Genomic DNA, 26855 nt, shown 5'->3' with positions numbered 1-26855 from the left:
TAGAGGTGTAAACTTTAGAAACAAATACGAGCGAAACGGGGACAGTTCACATAATTATTGTTACTATTGATCACCGTTTTGGAGAGATTTCTGAAAACGGGAACAAACACCATTGGGATTTCAATCAAAGTTATTACGAGATTGAGAGAGAGACGAACAAAAATGCTCATACTTTTGAAAGTATCGCGACACTTACGTTAATATTATATATTTTCAAATTTCACAAACAGGAAACTTTCACTTAGAAAATCACATCCAAAATAAAAAAAACATCTGCCATTGTTTAACACAAGCACTCACATAGGTAGAGAGAGATGGGCACTAGTATTGAATGGTAGCTGTATCAATCTAGTAAATTTTGGAGTTGTATGAAGTAAAGAAGCTAAGGTCCAGTGAATCGCTAGGATGATAACCCAAGGTGCCTATCTATTGATTCATGTATTTACATACGTAGACATGAAATATAACCTCTAAAACAACACGAATATAAGACAAGAATAACTCGAATGAATATAATGACAGCAAACTTTACTATAAAAGCGAATGTTTTCCTTCACGTCAGTGTAGCTCATTTTTTTGAAACCATTGCATGACAAAAATTATATCCATTTGTAGAGCTTGAAATAAGGAAATTGTACAAATTAAGTACCTTCCTGTAGATTTGTATTTTACAGCAACAGACTAAACAATATAAATACCGTTAAAATAGTAAAAGGTCTTAATTCTTCTATAAAAAGAAATACATCAAATATAATTGACATATAACGATTACTAACAAACAAAAAGGAATTTAACAAATATATTTAAATGTGTATAATTGCCTTTCACTTTAAGAACGTATCCGGATTCAATCTGCCATGTACCAACAACTTGAACGAAATATTTGTTTTGTATCTAGAGCACCTAACCAATGACCTTTTCGTTTGCTAAAACAAAGTTTGCAGTCAGAAGAGGATGAAAACGTTAGCGTGACCACTTAAACCGGCACATAATTATAAGGTTAACCACTCACAAAATCATCAGTCGCCCTTTGGAAATAAATGTATAAAATCTTGTACTAGAAGCGAATGCTACTTCCAAGTCACATTACTTTACTATCAAGACACACCGACATCAAAGCTAAAAAAGATAGATCACTCCGCACAGCGTGATGTGCAGTACCACAAATTAAATGTTTATTAACTAACGCCATGGAAATATGACAATTCACATGGCACACGTTTCATATCCATTCGTGCTTACCGACAAGTGTACCTTGCATTTTGGGTACACCAGCAGATTTACGAACGAAAGGATGTACTCGACTCTAAATATCTATGATAGAAATAAATGACATTACTTAATGAAATATAAGTAAGTTGTTTATGAAGTGTTGTTTTTAATTCCAATGCATGAACATTAATTTTTAAAATTATCTTTCTAGAACCAAGAAATAAATAACTTGTACATATGTTTGTTACAGATCCATAATTGTTATGTATTAAATCTCATTATAAATCCGAAGCGTGCTTTAAAAACAATCGGTGTTTGACTCTTTTATCTCAGTTTACAATATCGAATGAAAAAGGCCTGGTTTTGTGATTCTTCCTTAATTTGTTGGACATTTTTCAACATAGTTACCTCAATTTGGAATATAAAACAAATGCTACTTGCAGTCAGTCGACAATCAATATAACACTACTTTTTATGAAATTTATGAATGAATGAAAATAATGAACGTTTCACTAGATATAATGTATGTTTGTCTTAAGAAATTTATATTTGACACACAAAATATAACCCGATTGCAGGTCTCAGTGAAACTTACATTTTGTCATCCTCCGTAGGAAGCTTAACTTTCAGGAATACATTTGGTCTGTTCGCCCACCTTGATTTAAGCGTTATTGACGCTTGTATTTTTTCACCCTCTGTAGGAAGTTTAATTTCGGTATGAAAGTTTGGTCTGTTCACCCTCTGCTGCTAAAGTATTGTTTGACACGAATCGCCATTTTCGCTTGTTGTCTGCTTACTCCTTAAAAAATGTAATCGTTTAATCTTGATTACAAAATGTTTACACACCACATGAACTCTTTCCATTTCACGGTGAAGGGTGTAAGCCATCGTTCTCAGTGTTCTGGACGTGTATTTTTACGTCTCACAAATGTGACAATAAACTTAGGAGACAAAAAAATTTCTTGTGGGCTGAATCAGAACTCTCTTGAGTTTCTGACAGAAGTGGTGGACACTGATTCAAACTCGCTCATGTCTTCTTCAAAATCGCTCGCATAGATTTGAGCTAGCACTTCAGCTCGTGTGTATGAGGCGATACAACAGGTTGTTCCTCTTAATTTCTTCTCGTTTCTCACGGGAACTAGTTTATCGTGATTGCAAAACGTTCGATTGACTTTGTTTCACATGCAGCAGGTCCCTATATGTAGTATTAGTGTCTAAGAGTATTTGTATTCATCCAATTCTCAAACAATCTAGACGATGGCAGAGTCAGCTAAACGTATCCTTATAGTCATCGGTATGGCATACGAAACCGCTCTTGCAATCAGACATTTAGAGAGATTAGTTCAAACGTTTACTTCAGACATTACGACAGATTACTCCTCCTGAGGTAAAAGAGAAGATACTTCTATATTTATCAGGAGAATGGACGTTGGGCTACAGAAAATGAACAGTGTCAAAACAAGACTGAAGAAGAGAGGAACAAAGGTCAAGATGCATGTTATGATTATCAGGAGTAAGACATTGGATGAAAATAAGTGATATGAATTGGATGAGAAGCAAAGGTAGGGGAGGGTTTCCAAAGACGAAGAACTCATTCCTGTCAAGAAAGGCAAGAAATGCAGACAACGAGAAGAAACAGAGAAAAACCTGTGCAGGTGAAGAAATTTAAACGGAGAGATATTGAGTGGAAGAAGAAGAAAAATTGCTTTTGGTGATGTGTTGAAAATGTTCATTGCAACATCTAATGCGAACGAACGTGCATGTGTTTCTTAGTCTTGATCTGTATAATAATGACCTTCACCCATGTACTCACACACACATTATTGTAACATGATAGGAAAAGGTTCGTCCTGATTAGGCAAGCTTTTAGCAGCCTCTCTTTTCTAAAGAGGTGGCTGACACATAAATGAACCGTTGGGTGTTTGTTTGTTAACTGCCAGGTCCTACTTCTTCACCTGCTCCTGCTATTGTTTTGCTAGTGATCACTGATAATGATGATATCTCCGGGATAGTCAACATATAGATGGTTATGACTGACATGCAATGGATTGAACTGGAATGTCGTTTTCTCTTCGATGGTGTTAACGAAAACTGATACATTTATCTCAGTTACCTTAACTCTTCCAAACTGTGTGGTAACACCGTCACCATTTTACCTTTATCGTTCTTCTTCTCTCCCTCACACTTTCGTTTCTCTTCTCGTCTTCTTCCTCTCGTTTTCTTCTTTCCCCGTCTTGCTGTAGTTATTTTGGTATCCGTCGTGACATCACTCCTCGTCTCTACCGCATGCGCAGACCAATACATTGCCTTCTTTGTTTCCGCCATGCTTAAATTAGGTCGTATTGATTCACTGCTGACAGACACCAGGGCTCCGATATAATGCATCTGATTGAAAGATCGACTCTTCGCTCTGACTTAATTATGTAATTTTGGATTGGTGAAACATGACAATCTGTTTCGGTCTGATCGTAGACTATAAATGGCAGTGGCTGGCATCATGGATTGACCGACCCGATCTGATAACAAGTTGTGAACAAACATTGATTCATCTAACCTAACGTTAGCCCGGAGTATCCCATGTATGTGAAAGTATCATGAGCTATCAGGAAGATTACATATACGTGTATTTGAAGAGAAGGATTTATGTGGGTAGAAAAGGATGTATGAAGAAAATAATGATGACGTTTAAGAAAGAGAAGACATTTTCTATGATCCGGGATGTGAACTGTTTTTGGTCAGCAACCCCAAAGGCTATTTTCTGGGCAACTCATTTGCCTCAAAAAGATATATTCTTTGACAATTGCCTCCAAAACGTTTTTGTCTTTATGTAGTATAAGTGTTTGTTTGTGTATCTTGACACCTTAAACGCATTTTGACCCCAGACATCCTTTTGACATTACAATTTCTTTTAACCCAATAAATACTTTTGACCTCCATTGTGAAATATATGAACTAATTTAACATATCATTTCCCGTATGACCCTATACATCGTTTGCGATCATAACATCGGGTTGCTCATTGACTAAAAGTCACCCATCTCCTTAACTAGTTCCGTGTCAACATACAGTGATTAAAAGTGATAATAACATTTAGTTATGTGCATTTATGATAACGAAACAAGTCTGAAAATCGTTTTGTGAAGGCAAATTAAAACTATCAAGGAATTGTTGTTTAGAATATGTCTTTCGTGATTGCATTTTGTGTTGAAATTTTTTTTAATACCATCTCTTATTTGCTATATTCAATTGCATGTTTAGTAGTGACGTTGTAACTTATTAAAGCTTTGCTAAGATTTTTTTCTCCAATTTGTATCTCAATAATCAAGACAAGAAGACACTGAACGAAAGATTTTGCAAGATATTGAGACATGTTTTACGCCGCCAGACAATTTAATGATTGAAGTATACGCACCGTGGATTGAAGAGGCTATTGACAACATTAAACCCATTGACATGAAGCATACACAGGTAAATACATTGAAGAAGCATATTTTAGAAGTTTACTTATCCTATGTACACATGCACGACATATTCGTGCTGATCCATATAAAGAAGCTTACACTGTAACTGCATTATGAATACGAATAAATATACCCAATTATGTCATTAAACGAACCTTTAAATACCATCGTTAAAGTGTCTGTATCATTGCTGTCAGTGTATATAATATAAATAACAGCTTATAGTATATTTTAACGTTTTCATTATAGGCAAGACCACGACCACATAAAATATCTGAGATACATGAGGAAAACATCATTTTGAAGAGGTAAAGCCAACAAGAAAAATTAACTTTGTCACTAGTTTCTATCAAACTATTTTATTCAAGCACTTTAGATGTAATGAAAGTGTTCTTTGTTATTAGTTTAAGTGATCGATTAAGTGACTATTGACTATATTCATTTCTTTATTAATACATGGTACTTTGATACATGCTGTAAAATTAATCAATAACTGGATCAGTTTCAGCTGCGTCTTTTTATTTTATTATTTGTGTTGCGCCTATTTCTTAAATTGAAATTGGTACTGTGTTTGTATTCGTGTGAACAAGTTTGTATGTTTCTTCTTTTTCATGTAGGTAGTTTTTTTGTATTCATGGATTGCTTGCATATGTTTCTAGCAGAAATATATAGATGTAATACTTCTAAGGTTGTTTGATTCTAAATTGTGATGACAACGATGTAGACGCAGTTCGGACTGATAGGCTTAAGATCATCGATAATCATTGATTTTTAAACTAATTGTACTATTTAAAAGGTATAATATGTATCGCTGTATGTTTCCCATTACAGTGAATGCGAGAAATTGCGAAACACCCACAGAGAACTCAAAAAAAGGTATTTACGTGTCACTTAAAGATCTTCAAATTTCGTTGGTACTTTGTTCTTATACTTGTTTTCTAAACGTTATTGTGTCTTTATTTTCCAAGAAAAACTAAATTTTCAGAGCCCACGCCCTTGTGTCGGAATTGACATCTAATTTACCAAAATTTCAAAGGGACATAGAGTTGATTAAATGACTTATTTTTAATGTTTACTATCACTTGGACTAGTATGACCTCTTATGGTTAAATACTTCATCGCAGTATATAAAGAAATAATTTTCATAATTACATTTATTGGTATTAATGTCATTGCTATTAGAAATCGTACAATAGTGGAACGATATGCTTGGAAGAAGTTCCTTTCGTTAATCAGTGCATATCTGCTGTTTCTGAAGACGTTTATTCCTTTCATGTATATCGGATATTAATTTTGCATATATTTGGAAAAATAAGCAACAAAACTCTACAATTTGGTATTTATGAAGTTGGTTTTGTCTTCCTCATCCTGAGTGAGTTGTTTTGTTTTGTACAGGGACCTTCGGGTAAGGAAATTGTGTCAGGTACACAGAGTTGTTTCTCCGCTCCTTCTTTTTCTAGTTTCCTACCCACTGTTGGATTCATTTCTGTAAACTATACAACCTGTTCGTTTTGTTTTATTGTAATTTATAAATGGCCTGGGTAAGAGGGGGCAGGGGTGGGGGTTTGATCCGGCAAGATCAAATTATTATCTAAAACTCTTGCGGGCTGTTTCTGATCAGTGAGAAAATAAACGGGGCCCAATTAGCCATGTTGGGTATCCGTAAATCCTTCGTTCTGTATTTGTAACTGTCGTGGGAACGTGCCTTTGACAACGAAAAACGAAGGTCCCAACAGTGGTAAAGCTGCTTTATTCGATGGGCTCCAAACGCAATTAAACAGACTAAATCTAGGACCGTTGACGCAAAGAATGCCTACTGGAAACGTTTATCCGGTGCTGATTGTATTGATTTTATGTTTCATGCGACGTTTGGTTTTCCTTGATTAATGTTTGTCGTGCCTGAAGTTTTTCTTGTGAAAGTCACTCTTATATTCCTTGTGCTGCATTTGCTTCTTGAAGCAGTTCTAGTAAATTTTCCTTGGCTCGTTCAAATTTTGAAGTAGTGTGTCTGGTCGGATGTCATTTGTTGTTGCTGTTCTTGTTTGCGTATATGTTACTGACAGAAATGATTTTTCTTCGACCTCAGCCTGAAACTCCTGTTCGCCAGTTTTCTTAATTGAACTTAGATCATTTAATTGCTTTGTACAGTGTGGTAATTTTGCGCATGGTGTTGGCTTTTTTAGCTTTTATTCTACTCCTATAAACGGCATTGTGTGCAAGCTATTTACATATAATCAAGTAAACAGTGGTCGTGTTCAGGTTGGACAACTATTTCCGGAGATCACAATGTGTATTTGGCGCTGATGACAACAAAGTTGTCTGCAGCTGACAAGTTTTGAAAACCTTTTCACATCAATCTAGCAAACAAACTCGTCACAACTGCACCTTTTACATTTTATGAATGTCATCTGCCTCTACGTGAAATGATACAAAGCCATGTTTACTGCATTTGTGTTTAGTGATATTGTCTAAATCAGGCCGCGTCAATTCCAGATCCGATCAGATGTCATCGGCCAATTCAAACACCACTGACTTGTTAGCAATCTAGAAACCTACTGAAACAATGCATATAAAGTGAAATAAAGTCCTAATTGCCAAGATCACTATGGTATCATTTCTCTACATATCACAATGTTTTACTTTTCAACAAGGACGATTATATATATATATATATATATATATATATATATATATATATATATATATATATATATATATATATATATATATATATGTATATATATGGATAGACAGAAAGGGTAAAAAAATTATCATGTCAAAAGATAAGATAATTGCAATCAGATAGATAAATTGGTTTCATTTAACAGTATTTTCGTTAAACTTTAAAGCGAATATGCCCTGCAAATATTGTGTCCAGAAACTAGGATTGAAGGTATGAGCATTCCAAATAAAAATAGTTTAAAACCAGAAATTAAAACGACGTTCTGGATGATATGAGTTTTTAAAGGAATGTTTTCCATGTTTCATATTTACGGTTTATTAATTTCCCATGCTACGTCTGTTCTTTTCGAAATCAAACGTTATGGTAAAGGTCTTTATGAGAAAACTGCGGTAACACACATTGCGACACTTGGGGTTCATATGCAATATATTCAAATCATCTTTTTATATATGGCCACTTTCATTCACTTTGAAATGCCTTTACCTTACATCAGAGATGGGATGTCGGACACTAATACAAATATCGACGAGGCATACGAAGCAGAAAGGTTAATATAAATGTGAAACTACATTTGACTGAATTTCCATATATCCTTCCCTAAACCTGAGTAAGTGTTATATGCTCATTGTGAATGAAAACAACTTATTTATAGGAGAAGAGAGATTAAAAGGCATTCGTTTTTATATATCTAGTAACATCAGGTCGATATGTGGATTTTAGAACATTTTAGAGTCATTCAGAACGGTTATGGGGCATACTCTCAAGAGTGGTAATTTGAAGAAAGGAAAAAAATCCGCTACCGTACAACTTTTACATATATTTGCTATGACTCAAAATTTGAAGTTAGTTTTTGTCTAAAATAGTGTTACCTTTATTTTTTATTGACAAGAGGTCCAGCATATTGAAATACAAATCAAGTTTTGCCATGCAGTTCTTGCTCTCTATTACAGTTAGTCAGAGAGCAATTACATTTGCTGACAGTACCGCCGTCCGCGCCCTTGCAATATTTCATACTCATTAAGAGCTGCAGCCAATTACCTTGAAGTGGTCAAAATAATGACTGTATTTACATAAATTGTACCTTACTGGCTTATCTAGGTAACCATTTGGTTTATTTATCACAGATCACATTGCAATCAATAAATTCATGGTGAATTTGTTTCTCAAATTGATACAGACGAAGTGCTAAGCAACATTTGCTGACAAACATCCATCCTATACATTTGTATAATTTCATTGCACAGTTGGTTGGTAATTATATTCTATTGCAAAACGTAAAACATCAGCTTTTTGATCTTCCATGTGAGTTTGTTTTAGAAATGAAACATGTTTCATTCCAGCTTTACTGTGTAAGACTCAGATGGCAGAATTGTCATGTTATGATCATCTGTAAAATAGTGGTCAATGTTAATGAAACCCTCATGCCTATCTGGATTTATCCCACCAGAAAAATAGTCCTCGTGCTAAGAGCTACGAAATGAAAGTCAAAGTTTCTTTGTGTTTGAATGAAGTATCTGTTTTGCGCAGAACAGTGAATGAATGTATGCATATTGCAACCGATTGAGTTGATGGTTGCAATACTTACGAATAATTAATTCATGATCTACCCGATATATTTAAACTTTGGATAAAATTGGGTGCGAACACACTATTTCAATAGAGGTTATTATTGTGGTGATACAATAAATGCATTCTGTATTTCTTTGGATCTATCTATATTGGATACTGTCCTGTTGAAAAAGATATAAAAAAATAAACAGAAGAAGAAAAAAGTGGAAGAATGGTCTTGACACAGGTCCTTTCAATGAATATGATGGATTGCTGTATGAATGATGCACAGAGTGCTATGTTGAAACGATTGCGTCTAGATTAGGACCCTATATTCAATTTACTTTGTAACATTATTACCAAAGAATGTCTTCCGTTTAATATAATTATGATATGTCAGATTCGTTTACATGAATTTGTCGCGTTGTTGATGCTAACGATAGTGAATATTTTAACCAATATCAATTGTGGATACGGTCTCAGCACTTTCTAGTATATTTATATTTACAATTCGATTGTGGTTCAGATTGACACAGGTGAAAGTGATTGTGAACTAATACATTCCTTTTTCATGAAAAAGGTACGCTTTATATATAGGCTTTTCACAATAGTAATTCATCGATTTATTGTTTGAATTGTGTTGATCTAATCATAATTAAAGAGTTCGTTTGATAATCATAAGTGTTGAAAAATGTTGAAGCCTATAAATAAGTGGTCATATATATCTTCCAGACTCACCAATACATACGTATTCATATCTCTGATTATATAATCTGTATTTATTCAGCTAACTTTTTATGCATGTATATAATCTAGAGTTTTAATTTATTCGTTATTGTTTGTATTACTCATGACAAACGTGTAAGAACTGAATACAACTGATACATATTTTGCAAACACTAGGATGATGTACAAAAGACACCTTTTATTTAACATGTTCTTGATTCACAGTTTTATTTTGACTATCAACTGTGTATCGGCATTCTCTTATCGGAATTGTGCCTATCACCAGAATACTGGCACATCTGAGTTTACGCACACAAATTAACTTGCTGTTTCTTTTTTATTTTGCAGACTGGAGCAATTAAAGGCAGATTTCCATGCAAAACTGACAAAGACTAACAAGGATTTGGATGCAAAAGAAGAAACGTATGAAAATAATTGTACCCATTTTAACATAAGACTGAAACAAACGTTTAGGCAAGGAGCAGAGGCCGCCTCTTTGCTTCAATATTTGATCTACTGCAGAGTAAATAATTCATATGTATAATAATTTATATTTATAAGAATACATCATCAGGCTAGTAATATATATTTTATTAAAATTGTATTTCTGCATCACTAGATATTTACTTTAAAACGTTCCTTATCCAACTGAAATATACATTTTATGCAAGGAGATAGACAGGGTGCGGGATAATATCTGCTTCGCTTATTATGAATTTAATTTATTATCAAAATGTTAACAATATGGGACTAGGTACTAGTTAACTAACCCATTTTATGCCTTACAAATCCTAGTGATACAAGTATAACTTTATAGATAATAATTTTTAAATATATGAAATTTTAAATGTAATTCAGAGTGAAAGGACACAATTATACATTACCATTAACCCAAACACATGCACATATATATTTGGTATGTGCTTACGTTTGGGTTTGGACGCTGGCGCATACGAGCTAAGTGATAGTTGAGATTACTTGTGGCATGTGGCTCTATCCTTTTCTGGAATGCATTATAACACATTGAAACACATTAGAACATTAGAATATATTGGCATCATTATATTATCCAACGTAGCAATATGTATGCATGTATGTATGTATGTATGTATGTATGTATGTATGTATGTATGTATGTATGCATGCATGCATGCATGCATGTATGTATGTATGTATCTTATGGAAATAGAAAAAAGTGTAATCCAAACTGTTAGCTGGAAGAGAGAGAATGTATATTAACAAATCTGACTGGTGTCTTAGATTATAGATCTGGGCCTAACGTCAGCATGATACCCTTCCTTACCCGATATAAAACAAAGAGTGCGTGGTATCATTAAAAATCAAGTTATGTCGGTTGATCGAAATGAATGTAATGGGGGTAATTATAAAGATTGGATTGGACGATTAATATACGGACAACGATCAGATTAGCATGAACTATGATATATATTCCTTTGTCATGTTCTAACACCAGTATGAATCATTTGGCGTCCTGACAGTGGCATTGGTCTACACTGCAACAGTCAAAGTCCCAGTAGGTTGCTATACACTACAATGACATTATAAATTAAGCCTAGAATTTCTGATTTGTATCTGACCTAATTTTGAACCATTAGTTAAACAGATGCTCATATATATATATATATATATATATATATATATATATATATATATATATATATATATATATATATATATATATATATATATATATATATATATATATATTCGCTATATGCCTATAATTATATTGTTTATTATGGATATATAACATGCCATTGTTTGTATTAAAATTGTATTAAGTTTTATATAACTCCTAAGTTTTAAGGTCATTAGGATACAAAGTAATGTTTGAATCCAATAAATAAAGAACGTAGCTAAAACAATTTAGCAATATCACCACCATGTCTGCAGTGTGAGAGCGTATAGTGATTTCTAGCATTGGACCATCATGCTGCATACATGCAGCAGCATATCCCATGCAGTTACATCATACCCACCCAGTTACATTTTCTTTATACCAGATCTACATAACATTGACATGTTAAACACGAGTACCAAGCGAGGCAGCTGTTAGTACCACTTTTATACGTCTTTGGTATGACTCGGCCTGCGTTCGAACCCGCGGCTTCTGAGTCAGAGGCAGGCACTCGCGATTAAGACCACCAGAGCGGTGATATGTTGTAAATTGTTATCAAGTTATCTGTTTGTCTACTCAGATAAATGACAGATGTCTACTTTATCAAATTGCAGTTTGAAAACATTCAAAGACAGCCACGAGAAGTTGCGCACTGATCATATGACACTTGAGAAAAGATTGCTGGATGCTAATCGGCAAGTAAATTAAAAAAAATTGTTTACGTATTAAGCACATGAAGCTATATAGAGGTGAAAAGACTGATTGTCCGAGTTTTGACTATATCACTATTCATTGAAATATACTTCACTAATGGCGATCGGGAACTCTTTAGAAAAGGACACATGGTTTCAACGTACTGGAAACCCGAACTGTTCAAATATAAATGTCTTCATTTCACTTAATATTGATATAAAATGAGCCCAGTTTCAAATAGTACATATAACCTACCATATAAGACAAAAATTGTGCTAAACTTTTTTTAAACTAAATCTGTAGTTATGTTGAATGCATTTATGTTCATTAATCAAAATAAGTAGTTATTTTATTCTTTTGTGACTATGTATGATATATATATATATATATATATATATATATATATATATATATATATATATATATATATATATATATATAATAAAGAGGCAAGGTGAAGCTAGCCAGTTCAGAATATAAATACTTGAACAAGTATAGACTTATATTTGCATATATTTCCATATTTGTAATTATACAAATACGTCTTATATATAAGTCTATTAAACGGATGGTATCTATGCCTAACGTATCCTTTATTACTCTTTCAACATGCCTTAACTGATAAGTAACGAAGAGATAGTTGTTTGATTATGCGAGGAGAAACACCTACCTGTCACTGTCGAAGCGAGAATTATTTCATGTTGAAAGCTTATTTTTTCCAGTAATAAGTCCAGGTTAGAAGACAATATTAAAAAGATGGAATATAGTATGGCTGACATGGATGGCCAGTATAAATGCAAGATTGAAAATAAAAATCAAGAAATAACCCAACTGAAACAAGAAAAGGAAAGCTTATTGACCAGGTATGTCAATGTATCATTAAGACGTTTCACAGGAAACGCCATAAACCACCCAGACAATTGTTATTCATGAACAAATGGAAGTAGTTTGTGAATATTATGTGTTCAAGTTATCATGGTATATCAAATAATGTGTGCCATACTGATTTTTATACGATAATATGGTCGAGTTCTGTACAATAAATAGGTGCATTCCTTGAAAATAGCTATCTTCTACTCTGATGCATTTTAAATCAATATTAACGTCGTTTTCCAGTGACAGTTTCTGTAATTGATTTCAACAACATTGTTAAAATGTATTTCAATACTTTATTCGTGTTTCAGAAGCATTAATTCTTTGTACTTCCTTTAAATATGATGCATATATAACGAGCACGTAAGTTTAAATCTTTTGCATAAATTGTTTTGAAAGCTTCTCGATAAATATGTGATATGTCTAGGACATCTTTAGCATATATTTTGCTATTTCATCTTCGTAAATTGTGTTTGTAGAGCAGAGCGCCTTTGGTGCATTAAATATATAAATTGACCAGAATATGAAACGTCCTTTAAAGGGTTTCTATACCCCTTTCAATCATTGCACAGAGTAGTAAATAATGCAGGTTATCTTGTTTTGACTTTACTTATTTGGTGGAAAGTGATTGTAAATTTTAGTTCTCAAACCATGTATTAGCGTTATATATAGAATATGCTTCACCAGTAGATGCAGCTTTCATGGTTGAAGCAAAGACTGTTTGGTAATTGTCTTTGGATAATATTTACTTGATTTTCGCACACTATAATTGAAGAGTGTCAGGAGTTCAATTGTCTTCCGAAAACCATAATGACGTATTAAAGTGACCAACCGATCATGAAAGAGATATAAATATGTTCATTTAGTATGAACGCTGTTAGCGCGATGCCACTTAGATGGATGGATTAGAATGACACTATATGCCCATACCTTTGATACAATGTGGCACAAAGAACAAAATATTTACTAATTCATAAATATACATGTAAGGCGTTATAGGTAAAAAGGCGAAATAAAGTTTCTCCTGGTGGCTTTAACACTGTTGACTTTTACCCGTGCCGGACGCTAAATGATCAATGCAGGCTAAGCAAAATTGCAGGGGATCTACCTACACATGACAACGTCAACATTGCTGATTTGAGTTATGCCGATCGACCAACGAAGCTATCGGAAATTTATTCTGAACTGTATGATAATGAATGGTGGGATGCATTTGAGGAATTGACGGGAAATATGAATATACCTGATGAGGCTGCTATTACATATCTTCTTAACATTCTAATGGTAATGAAATGACGAGCACGTTTAATCAGTAATTTTGGAAAGTTATTCAACACCCATATTGTTATAATTGTGTATTCGTTTTATTGCTAATATTTAAAGTAAAAAATATCCATTTATCCTTTTTCATGCAGTTACAATTTGACAATACGTTCTTGACACATTTTTCAAGAAATAGTTTTAAAGAATCTACATGGTAAAATCTTGTATCATTTAAAGACGACCACACATACAAGTAGCCCATTCCCTGTGTTGAATGTTTTCTTCCTTTCTTAGAAAGTTTTATGTGAGTTTGGACAATTCAAATATATGAGAGAAAGGTATAAAATGTTTGGTCACCCAGTAGTTAAAGATCTTATTTCGTACTATGTATTTATCATATTTCGTATAAAAGATGAGAACTTTATTATGTCAAATATTCTCTACCTTCTAGCGCTCACATGTTGTACAATGAATGAACATACTGGTTCATTTTCATAAATGAAGTACGGTGTGGAAGCTGATGCAATTTGAAATGGTTTAATACATGCATTGCATTAAGATGTAAAAATGAAATTTGAGCCAGATATACATATTGATTTGTTCTGTTTTTACTCCTAGAATTCTTTTCGCAAATGCAAGGAAATCACTTTGATAGATACGAGTCCCTAAAGTTAGTTGCCAGTACTCTTGATGTCAAGCAAGAAAATATTCCATCAATGATAAAAGAAGAAGAGGAGGTATCTTTTATTTGCATTTACATTCTTATTTTGTATCAATGTTATTTTGTTTCTGCGTAACAATAGTTTATATGCTGCAAATAATTTGTGGGGATATCTATACTAAGCGTGGTCTTTATGTGCTGAAGTTTCTCATATCAGTATTTAAGAACTGATTTATAAATATAATGCTACAACAAATCAAAATCAAAAAGTAAAACGATTTACAAGATTAGAATATTATATGAGAAAACTATGGATGATGTATCTTTCCAAAAAAGAGAAAAACCTAATTGGTTAGCTATCAAAGTTCATGCTCTCCTTGAAATACGTACTCGTTCTCAACGTACCATTTAAATTATTTGTGGATCGAGAGTTGGTGTTCTTGCTTCAGTTGTTGTTGACAAAGTGTTGTGGCTCTTACAACTCTATCTTTAGATAAACCTTTTTAACAATACAAATTCTCGCCACTTGAGTTGTACCCAGTGACTGTTAATGTCAGAGAAGACTGGATCGCCCACCCCGCTCTGCCATTTTGGTTAAAGTAACAGAAATTATTATAAGTGCAGTTTCCTTGATTACATATGTTGCACCATGTTAGTGTACGTTTTTAGGTTTGCCAATTAACCTTGTCATGTCGAATGTTAGTAAAAATTGTACGTTATAAGAACAAAGGATTCTACTTAAGAGAAAGGTCCCCTAGAAAAGATATATGATGGGTGGATACAAAGTCGAGTTGATAAAATTCTTCAACTTTTGGAGGATGTCACCAGAAACTTGTGCTAGGAAACAGGTATTGACAGTATTTTGGTTGCCATGTTTTTTCACTTTTATCACTGTATGCAGTGGAATATACACTGGTATGGGGTCAAAACTCCTCCCACAGAAAGGCCTGTATGGCTAAAAACAATACGAACATAGAAGCACCTAGAAAAGAGTCCACCCAAAGCCTTCTCCGGTGCAATAATCAAATATTTCGAGCATCGTTGCAAACCCTTTGTGGATGTGATCATTAATTGTATCGGTGTATACGCGGTTTAATACTACAATGGCACTGCTGGCAAAGTACCTACGAGTGTTTTCTAAAACGTTGTTGCAACCTTTGAGTAGGAAAGTGCGCAAATAGTAAAATCAACAACTATAACATTGTTCATTTTGAACCCAGAGGTACCTGCATGCAGAAACTTTGATATGTTCGACGGACGTATGTTCGAGAGACTTCACGGTGTTTTTGCCTAGTTAGTATATGTGCGTGATCATTGCCAAGTAATCATCTAAATCACCAACATGCATATACAACTTAAATTCAGGGACTTCGACAGCGATAGCAACTGCGAAATGGCAGTAGTCTTATTCATCAGCGATCAGTGATGCAATTTTGGCTCGCTTATCCTATGAAGGAATTTTGATATACAGTTGCACTGCCGTTGCACTCAGTTGTCTCGTGGGCGGGCACGGTTCATTCATTAGTGATACTGGCACAGATATGGTGAATTTTCTTAAAAATCACCGGTGAACGAACATTGTCCATCATATTCGTCATGTATATCTTCAGCAAGTTCAAAATCAGCGCGCCATATGTATTTTTGTCCATCAAAATCACCGGTAAGCATCCTTTGACAAATCGATGTAGTTTCGGTGATAACTTTTGGGAGGGGGATTGTTTCCCGCACGAACTGATCCCACGAGTATTTCTGATCGATATGCAATGCCCTTAGGGTTGCACAACCTTCAGGTGCAAGCACATATAACCGGTCTCCTTTCTTTTCTTTTTCAAATATCAGCCTTTTCAGTTATTCTTGTTTTTCTTCCAGGATTCATTTATATGTTGCATTTTATCCGCAGCTTTTGCAGTTCATTATCCGAGGCGTACTGTTAGGCCCAAGTTTGTGTTGTCGCGTCGGCGTCGGGTTGCTTCTTCTACCTTGATGTCCAGGACGTTTTGATTTTTCTCATTCTTCTACTTGTTTTGTTTATCCACTCGTCTTGTTCGTCATGTGACTGAAATCGAAGGACATTTTGTTTCATTAGCTAATCACTAATTTGCTCGTGTGCAGTTGCAGACAATTGTTCCTGTTCAAGTTCTGCTTCTTCTTCGTCCTCTGTATATTTAGGAACTGAGCGAGAAGGAGCAGTACGAGCCCCATAACTCTGTAATGCAATTCTTGTTGTGCTGGTTTTGCTTGCATCTGTAACAAATTCTCTCCATAACGATTCATCTTCATCAGTTCTACCGTCGACGAATGGATTATAAATTGCCACACATGGAAGCCACCAATCACAAGCAGTTCGTTTATTTCAATTACTCTCCCTGAATACCATTTTAGAACATGCCTTCTTCATGTAGTTATTATGCGTCTCAGCATGTTTAGCATGCACTCTTTCCAGTAGGGAGATCTGCTCTGCGAGCAACTTCGTTATGCGATTGCGGCGGTGTTGCCAACTCTCACTTGTATTCAGCTGGAATGTCTGATATTATGACAAGTGCCTCTCTCGTCCTCTCGCTAAGTGTATGGGTAACTTTGGCGAATATACCCTAGATCTCTCCAAGTTCTCAAATGTCTTCTTTGACGTCCTCAATCACATCAGGCAGACGCACGATAGTTTCTGCCGTTGCATTTGTTCCTTTCATGATATCATTATTGCGTTCGGTTATTTTAAGAATTTGACCTGTAGCTTCATCTGTTCTCTTGAGCGCTACTACCAGTTGTATGGTTTCTCTTTTGGCCTTTTTAATATCCTCAGCTCGTTCAGCAATTTCTTCGGTGGATTTAATAGGCGGCTCAAATGGTTGGTCAAACCCGGCTGTGATATGTTGTTGCACCGTCTGTCAAGACTGTATCTTAATCTTGACATGTTTTGGCCTTCAATTGCTCGCTGAATTCATTGTTGGTCACGAGGTCCGTCAAGGCGGCGTCTTTCGTACGATTACATGTCATAGCTTCCTTACATTTTTATTTTTATATAATTTTTTTAAACATGATGCATCCTTGTGAAACACAACTGTGTGAAACTCGTCCGCGTTCAAACCAACACAATATATACGTCGCCCACCAGTCAAATATAGTGAGAAAACTGTACGTGTACGAAATTCATCCCGCTTGTCATTGGCAGCGTACCAAGTTCAATAAATGTTTCCGAGATCATGATCATCAATGACACGACTTATCATCAGAATGCTACGGTTGTCACAAATCACGTTTGGCACATGGGCGTAGCATTGAGTCAAATTGATGACGTCCACGCTTTTGTTTCAGCCCGGTGAGAATATTTTCTTTGCAGGATAGACTTAATGTTCAAGCATTGCATCGTAGTAAACCACAATATTTGTGTTGTTGCATCCAAATTGTCGATGGCAGAGGCGTCATCCATGGTGGAAACAAAATCGATGGAAGCATTTTTTTTCCCACTTCTTAACGATATTTTCTTACTCAAATCCTTTTGAACATCTTTGAGCACATTATAATACGGTTGGTCATTGGTCGACGGTGCAATCAGGTACAACCTATTTCTGGGTAGCCATCGTAAATCTACATTTAAAAACAGTTGTGCTTTATCAGATCCAGCACGGCCAAGATGTGTGCCCGAAATGGGTGGGTTAGGTGTTGCTTTTGCGGAGAAATCGATGAAGCTGAAAGCGGAGCAGCTTCGTTTACCTTGAAAAGAATTTTTTAGAATTTGTTTTTTTTTTTATGCTATTTAATAATTGTGTGTCTTACTAATACGATGAAGTCTTCATACTGAGTGAGATTTTGTACCAAACCACGTACCATAAATCAAACTCGAGTTCAGAAACGTAAAGTACGAGTAGCTGCACGATAACTTTTGTTCGATGTTGAGCAAAGAAGTTCACATGTGTAGGGTCCAGTTTTAAGAATGTCACTGGCGGTGATATTGTGGCTGCATTTGGCGGGAACACAGTGGAGTGAATATCTGGGTGAGAAGCATCTTTCTGGCTACAATTACTGTGGGCCTTGTACGCGCCTTGATCTGTGACATGTTTCTCACAATCAGCCCAAACCTGGTGAAATACATAGATATGTTGTTCATGCTGTTTGTCACCGATATTAGCTTAGTTGTAAAGCATTGAATGCTATTCATGAACGTAAGCGCGCCGATGTGGGTGATTCATGACTTGAATGCGATTAATCCAACATTGGGAGAACCAACCACACGATAGGTCTTCAAAGAAGGAATGAAAGCCAAGATTTCAACGGGAGCGGCTCATTTAAATTAAAATTTTTGCCAGTATAAGCTATGGACAAAAAGAGTCGCACATTATCCAAATAATACTACACTTCACGTGGGAACTGGAGACGTGATGCAGCCTTGGATAAGTAATCCAGGGCAGACAAAGGTCACTCATGGGCTTGCCCGAAAATGATTGGACAAACAACTGATATTGCAAATTTTTTTACTTGTACCAAAACAGATTTAACGGGGTTGGATTGATATTCAAGCACCAAATGAGGTGCATCAGGCTGATTTGTTTTTTCCTTCACACTATCGTGTTCGTGATCGACACGGCCTATTGCAAACCTAAACATGCGCGCGCATCATTGTCGATATATCCAGTCGATATAGCCGTTGACGTCCAAAGATTATGCCAGTGTTGCAGATACACTTGAGCGCGTTTGTGTACGAGAGCCATTCACATGGCAACTATGATTACAAGTGAATCCTAGCAAAGACGTTCTCACATCTGCGATTGTGTTGTTAACCAAACACCGTTTTCAAATATGTGTAGGCATATCACCTTACATTGTGACCAAGCTATTGCTGAGCGATTAAACATCAAATTCGCGTAACGGTTGTTCGGCTTTCCGTGCGCACAAGAATTGTTGACGAAGCCACAGCGGTCCCGTATCACAGAGAGGTCGAATACATAGGTGACCTGACTTCCATTTGTCCTAGCAGCCTTAAACAATGAAGTCCCACGCACACCGGGATTACAAGCCAATGCGATTCGGCACAAATCAGTTACGGTTATTCAGAAAGTGATTTCTCAGCCAGCACAGCTAAAACCGCTCGGAGATAAGCTTGTGTTGGTATTTCTTTTTAGAGAGTTGGAAGATGGGTAACAACATCGTTCTACTAACTCGGTATTGTCTGTAGACGTGTTTGCCACTTCGGGACGGATTTATACTCCAATACAACCAACCCATTCTAGACTGGGGACATCATCATCTGGTGGGCCACTTCCTCACACCTTTGCATTTGTGCGCGAGAAAGTGGAAGTTGTCTCGGCAGACACATAAATAACCCCAGGATTTATGTTGACACATCAGCCTGTGTTATTTCAAATAGCTCGATGATCAAACGTGTGAGTGGTTATAATAGGGAAGATAAACATACTTTGCTACATCGGCATCAACACATGCGATGGTTCTTGGATCGGATCATATTTTCTGTTTGTGCAAGCTCACGAGGCCGACGAGGTCATTCCAGGTAGAGTTCATATCTGAAATCTCTCTGCACAATCACTTGTGGAACACCCTTGGTCTTTTTAACGTTTTGGGCCAGATTATAAATGAGTACAATATGGGTCGAAGTCAGACTCACTCCTCAATCGGTTTACGAGAGATTTAGTGATTCAAATTGCAAACCACCTTTGTATCGATGTTACTAAACAACTAATTTTTTTGTCGGAAAATTGCTGATATCGAATTCGTTCGCCAAACATGGTTGTGCCATGCCTGATTCGCATCATCAGTGTTGATTTACATCATCAACGAGTCAGTTCTGGTTTATAACATCTTGAACAGATGCTAGTAAAATGTTTTGATCTTGTCGTAAACTTCGTACATGTGCTGCTTCGACAAGTGGATCACAGGTGATCCAGCATATTTTGGTTTGGAATTTTCTTTACTGTGATTGGCAACAAGTCCATCATTAAGCATTTGTCTGGACTCAAGGACCAGTTCCATTATGAGACTTCGAAGTCTTTCTTGCTCGCTAATATCACGGACAGAAATCAAGACCTGTGGAAATTTACTTGTGCAGATCCTTTATGGTGTTCCCGAACATTGTTCATGAGCTTTAGAATTCCTTGTCAGTGTCATTAATGCCCTTTGTGCCTATGACATCTGAACGAATCGAGCCTTCCTTGCCTCCTGAAAAAGTTGAGCACTCGACGCATTTTGGTAATAGGCATACCAATCGCAAATGCAACTTCAGAATTCGTACTTCCAATTCATAGTTGTGTTTGATCATGTGGATCGGGAGGCGTTCGGTGCATTCGGTGTATTTATGGTCGAACAATCGAGAACTGAAAGGGGAAAAACACGAACCAGGCAGAGACAGCGTTTATTGCGTCAGCGGATATGCATAGTGTGCCTCGGGTAAATCATCAGGTCCACTTCAAAGGAAGTATATGTGGTCACTGTGGATGTTGTGATAGCGCACGTCTTTTTGGACGTCAATTGCTCAGGATCGATTTTCTGAATGCATCAACCAGAAGTGGCTGCATCAAGGCCCAATCGAACAAATAATTGACGTCTGGAAACATGATGTAACTGTTGCGGTCAGTGGGGGTTTAGGCACGAGCATATCTGTGACTTGACCTGAATATTCCGCCACAAACATTTTGCTCGATAAAACGATGATGATCAATGTGAGTGAGAAATTAGGGTCAATTTAGATAATGCATCCTAGTCCGTACCCTTTGATGAAAAGTAATAGTCGAAATCGAGCTTCTACACGTGCATGTCGCTGTGACGAAATGCTTCAAACAGGTAGGAGAGCAACAACATGTCCGTGAGCAGTTACAGATAGTCTTTGAGGTGTTTTAGTATGTTGATAGTCGGCGGCGGAAATACCGTATCGTGAATAAAACTCTTTGATCGGTGACATCTGATTTTCGGTGAATTTGCTCCAGTCGCTCATGTACTTACATGGAAGCATACCATTTCTCCTGACCAGGTCTGTATGGACTTGGCAGTGTCGCGAGTGATTTTCAAGTTCTCCGCAAGACATTTTCGTTCATACGAGTCTAATGTCGCAAGCATGTAGGCTAAGCTTGCACCTCTGTGTATTCGGATATGGTCTCGTGTGCAATCCGTCTTATTTGAGTCTATTGTTCTTGACACAGCGGCAGTGACAACCGGTGGTGCTGGTGGGAACGGATGCGGATTCAATGCAAAGATGGGTTTTATTAATTCTGCTTTAATCAAACGACTTGGAATGAGTATGCCATACGAGCTGTCTGAGCTGTCGCACTGTAGGTATGGTTATACTAAGGGGAAGGCAAACTGTCTTTCTAATGGGGAAATTTTGTCTATTGTCTGTTTTAGTTTTGGTAGTTTGTCACGATCAGCAACTGTAATCGATTACATCCTTGTATTTACTTTATCTATTTCTTTTATTGTGTTATCTGCTTGTTTTCTTGCCTTGGTAGACACAGAGTTTTGTCTGCGCAATTCATAGTACAAACGAATAGATCCACAAGACTAGAAAGGTGGTTACGTGATTGGCCACATCTCAGCATGGTCTGGCCGCTGAGCCTTCGAGTAATATATTCTACAGTACTTATAATGGAATATTGTCACAGGGTATATATTTTTTAAGCCAGGCTGCTTTGCCTTTGTTACGTCCTAATGTAATGGAGGGTCATATATTCATACATATATACATATATGTGAGCGTTTATTTACTTTCCGGAAACACTGCTTTATTTTCTGTTAGCAGCACTCCCGCTCGGATTCTCCATAGTGTACATGAAACTGTAAATCAATCCTTGCGATAAACGTTACCACGCCTTGATCAGAGTACCGATAGCCAGATCCTTCTGCAGCTTTGAGCAAAACAATTTTCAGAAACTAGTCCGTCTGAATAAGCACCAATGGACATAATCGAGTACAATATCAACATCAATTTTGTCAGGTAACCTTCGCATGCATCCTAAAATGTTCAACCTCCCTTCGTGAATGTCGTCCACGTGTAAAAGTGGTTCGTGTTAGATAAGAGCGTCTAGAAATAGCCTTATATATTCACGCTGCCTCTCTTTTGCATCCTGGTAATGTTCTTTATAAAATAAATTGGATTTGGGTGCTATTCTTATACTTAAGGCACCAAAGTATCTGTCTAATTAGTTTGCTCCGAATCATTTTCGTCTATGACCTCATCAGAAACGTCATTCGTTTCAGACGTAGTGGATAATTATATTATGATTCTTTTAATGGAATATTATTTCATGCAGGACATTCTGCAGTTTCGTTTTAGCCTTGTTTGCCTCAAAACCGGTCTATTTTTTATTTCTAAGATCACTCCCGGAGTTATCAATGTGCCCTGAGTTTGCTTCGGAAGAAAGAAAGAAAATTCATACATAGTTTGCGTGTCTTTAATGAACCTATACGAAGCATTAAAACGATACAAAGATTTCAATTTGTATATCACCCATTTTGAGATCCCATTCTTTCTGAAGTAGTACTCCGCCCTTTGGAAATCTATAAATTCCTTCAATATACTTTGTGAAATGAATAATCTCGCCGTCGCTGATAGGTATATAAAAGGACACTGACAAGATCTTTATTATAAGAAATGTGGTAGCTGAACTATACTTTCCCCTCTCTACCAACATAAAACGATCAATGTACATATACCATAGAAGCTATGTAATACACTTCAAATTATCAATTCACAGCAGAGCTACTATATTATATTTTATTAATTTATTGTAGTATGCATTGCAATGTGAATATATCGATTCCTACCATACACCTGCCTCTCTGAGTGCATCGCTTTCTCTTTCTCTATCCCCCCCCTCTCTCTCAGTCTCTCTCTCTCTCTCTCTCTCTGCAGAAGTTTCATTTTACAATCAGACAAACATACGAGACAAACTCCATGGCTGGTTTAGTCGTTTTATGTGTGTGTTTACACCTGGAGGTTATACCTCCAGCAAAGCAAAAATGTGAACTACAGACGACACATGCATGGGTCCTTAGTGTAACGAGGAGAGAATGGGTGTCCGGAAACATACGATAGCAAATAAGGCACAAAGGGCAGTTACCTGCTACTGCATGGAGTTCCAAATGATGAATTATTTATTGGAAAATTTCAGATTCAGTGCCGGATTTCATTTTTCCCGTTTAAGTATTTTGTAAATAAAGTAATAATATTCTACCAGAGGATAAAATGCAAAGATTCATCTATCTTATCATAAAGGTTTCTCAAATTCGATTTTACGTTATTATGTTTCACAATAAGATGTTATCACATTTGTATGTCAAGGCATTTCCGAAGTGCAGTTTCATTACCTTGGTTATGTAAGCCCTTTTTAAATGCTTTGGGCAGGGGGTTTCTACAATTTCACTTGATTTATATGTGTACCGCATCATATCAATTGTATATATGTGAGAAGAAAGAAAAAGGAAATGTACTTATTTTTCAATGTTCTCAGGCAAATTGAAAATAGCTGAAATTATGATTCATCACATTTCTAGGACTGCATGCAGTGAGAGTGAGATAGGTGTTACAAAATTGAGGATGCACGTAATACAAGTCCATGATATACAAGGACAATTTGGCACAGAGACATAAGAAATGTAAATGTGAATAAGTGCCATATTCCTCGAAAGTGCTGACGGTTGTTTGAGACCCCAAAGTGGGTTTTGATACCCCAAGGGTAGTTAGTATACGTAAATAATAAAAACTATGTTGTCCAACTGAGAATACGATATCTGTCCTTGTAAGCCTATAGAAAATGATTGGAAATTCAAAACAGAACGAAAAAGAGTTAGCAAGTTTTTGTCCTTGAAATCAATTTGATGGTAAAAGATATGCTTAGTTTGGTGCAATGTTTGCTCTCAGTAGTTCGATAGGGGGTTTGAAGGTAATGCAAATGGTACTGTTGTCCATCTGTACCTTCTGTCATTGTCAGAACTGAGTTGTTTATAAACTACCATTATGGTAGCATTGTCAGAACTGTGCAATGCAGTTTGATCACGAGATATGCATGTCTTAACAGAAAAATTAAGATATGTCACTTATGGGACCATCCATTGTACTCGGATAAGGTGAAAAACAGAATGTTTTCAAGTTTGATTGAGTCTTGACAGGTAATACAGCAGTAATAAATGCCTCTAGCCAGTTCGTGTGTTGACTCTTTATCAACATAAATCAAATGTGCACACATGATTGTGAGCTAATTATTTTTTTCAAACAATCTGTTTCATCATCAAAATCATTATAAAAAGCATGGATCAATTACTAGTTAGTTTTTCAATATAAAGAGTATAAATTAAATCAAGAGAATTAATTTGAATCTTCAATTTAATGTATCGAATATGTTACATACAAGAGGTGCTCCGATTTCGACGGATTTGATATACTTTCAGAATGATTAATGTCGATATGATGTTTACAGTATGAGCATAGAATTACATTTTGTAATTCGCTGCTGCGTTTGAGAAAGTAACACTGCGTCAACCTGGAGTTTTTAATTTAAATTTTGCTGGGTTTATCTGCTTTGTTGATAGCTTATTTCTTCCAAAGTCATACTATTCAAAATGATTCACATTTCAGCACTAATCCGACAACCGATATAATCATTTTTTGGCATTTTATGTTTCGGAGCAAATATCCGACTTCAATGAAACATTGCCTATGAGCACAAACTGTAATACATTTGGCTTCAGCATCACCATTCGATGTAGTGATGTGTAATAATTATAGGTTACTGCATTTGTATGGGAAAATAGGAACGAGTTTTCGGAATGAATACTGCACGAACTTGTGAGTGCAGTATATCCTTCCGACAAAACGAGTTCATATTTTCCCATACAAATGCAGTAACCTTTTTATTATATGCTCATTTTTTTATTCAGCCTAAGGTTAAATTATATAAACAAAATACACTACAAGAAACAACGTAAATGAATGAATGCCGTATTCCAAATTAAATACACAAGCGCAGATTTGACATTACAAAATGACATCATTATTAATGCGCACATAGCTCCGCTCAGATAAATTTGAACTTAGTCGCGCGGTCGACATAACTTTCGAAAGAAAATGGCGTGTCTAGTTAAAATTGAAATTTGCAGTCATATTGTGAATGAATGCGCATTGCAACGACTTTTTCCATTTGATCTGGAGTGAATGTATTTTTGGTATTTTGTTTCGATTCGATGAAAGTTTGTGATTTTGGACTGGATTCATCTGTGCAAATTATACATGAAATTCATCGGATTGAAGTGGCGCTGGAGAAGCGTATTTACGTCTGCAAATGTGTTTCTGTTTCGGTCATTGAATGTTTGAAATCATAATGTGGGAAAATATGAAGTCTTTCAATCGCAATTTTCAAAAAGACGCTGTGGAATTTAATGTGTATTTCATTTTGAGTGCAGTAAGGAGGATGCAATTGCACTTATAGAAATTACAGCACACTTTTGAAATGTGTAATCCAGATTGAAAACCTATGACGTGGCTCATGTAATTCCGATTTGCAGAATTAAGAAAAAACATTTTGAGGAAATTCAGGATGTAAATCTGTAAGTATATTTTATTTTGCCATTCTTATCACCAGATAAAGAATACAGTATATTCCTTGTCAGTTGTATGTTATTTGTAAGGACATGATCGTCCGTCTTTTATATAATGTAGCTAGCCTAAATCCGTAACATTGTATCAACGCGGAATGTGCCAAAACAGCTGGTTTTTTGTGTGTGTACAGTCTACGAAACATGTTTTAGTTCATTCAGAAACAAATTTAAATAACCACAACGTAAAGAGCCTCTTACGCGAGTGTATATGATTTGTTTACAAATCAAAAGTGCTGGTGTCTGGGTCTTTGCTTGTTTACAATAGAAAGTAGTTCATTTATTCACGTGAATGCTATATGTGTATTGTCGCGCGCATTCAGTATCGGGGAATACTTAACGATTCCGACAATGTAAAGTTAACGGGGAAGAAATGAGCATATAATAACATCTGTTCTGAAGCATTCTTTAATATACTTAACATCAGACGAATTGGGGTTGCTCTACTATGTGTACTTTACCTATCCAAATACTTAAATAGACTCTGTCGCATCAAATACATGA

At 35.9% G+C, this 26855-nt stretch overlaps 1 protein-coding gene across 2 annotated transcripts in view; it reads left to right on the top strand.

Moving 5' to 3' along the window:
* Nucleotides 1–26855, top strand: part of LOC149797525 (tripartite motif-containing protein 59-like) — a 42377-nt gene that overhangs the window by 14524 nt on the left and 998 nt on the right. The window contains exons 6-12 of one of the 2 annotated variants that reach the window (XM_089962383.1): nt 4539–4680; nt 4923–4981; nt 5505–5549; nt 9979–10053; nt 12685–12825; nt 13918–14119; nt 14717–14835. In XM_089962383.1, coding sequence (XP_089818509.1) covers nt 4539–4680; nt 4923–4981; nt 5505–5549; nt 9979–10053; nt 12685–12825; nt 13918–14119; nt 14717–14767 — 715 coding nt within the window. In that variant the 3' untranslated portion in view covers nt 14768–14835. Of the gene's footprint in view, nt 1–4538; nt 4681–4922; nt 4982–5504; nt 5550–9978; nt 10054–11883; nt 12312–12684; nt 12826–13917; nt 14120–14716; nt 14836–26855 lie in introns of those variants that run through there. The other variant, XM_089962384.1, reaches the window with a different exon arrangement.

The sequence above is a fragment of the Sinohyriopsis cumingii genome, chromosome 6 (genome assembly GCF_028554795.1).
Source record: "Sinohyriopsis cumingii isolate HCF-2022 chromosome 6, ASM2855479v2, whole genome shotgun sequence".
In the NCBI taxonomy this organism is placed as follows: domain Eukaryota; kingdom Metazoa; phylum Mollusca; class Bivalvia; order Unionida; family Unionidae; genus Sinohyriopsis; species Sinohyriopsis cumingii.
The sequence above is the reverse complement of the archived record's forward strand: the minus strand, read 5'-3'. Positions and strand labels throughout refer to the sequence as shown.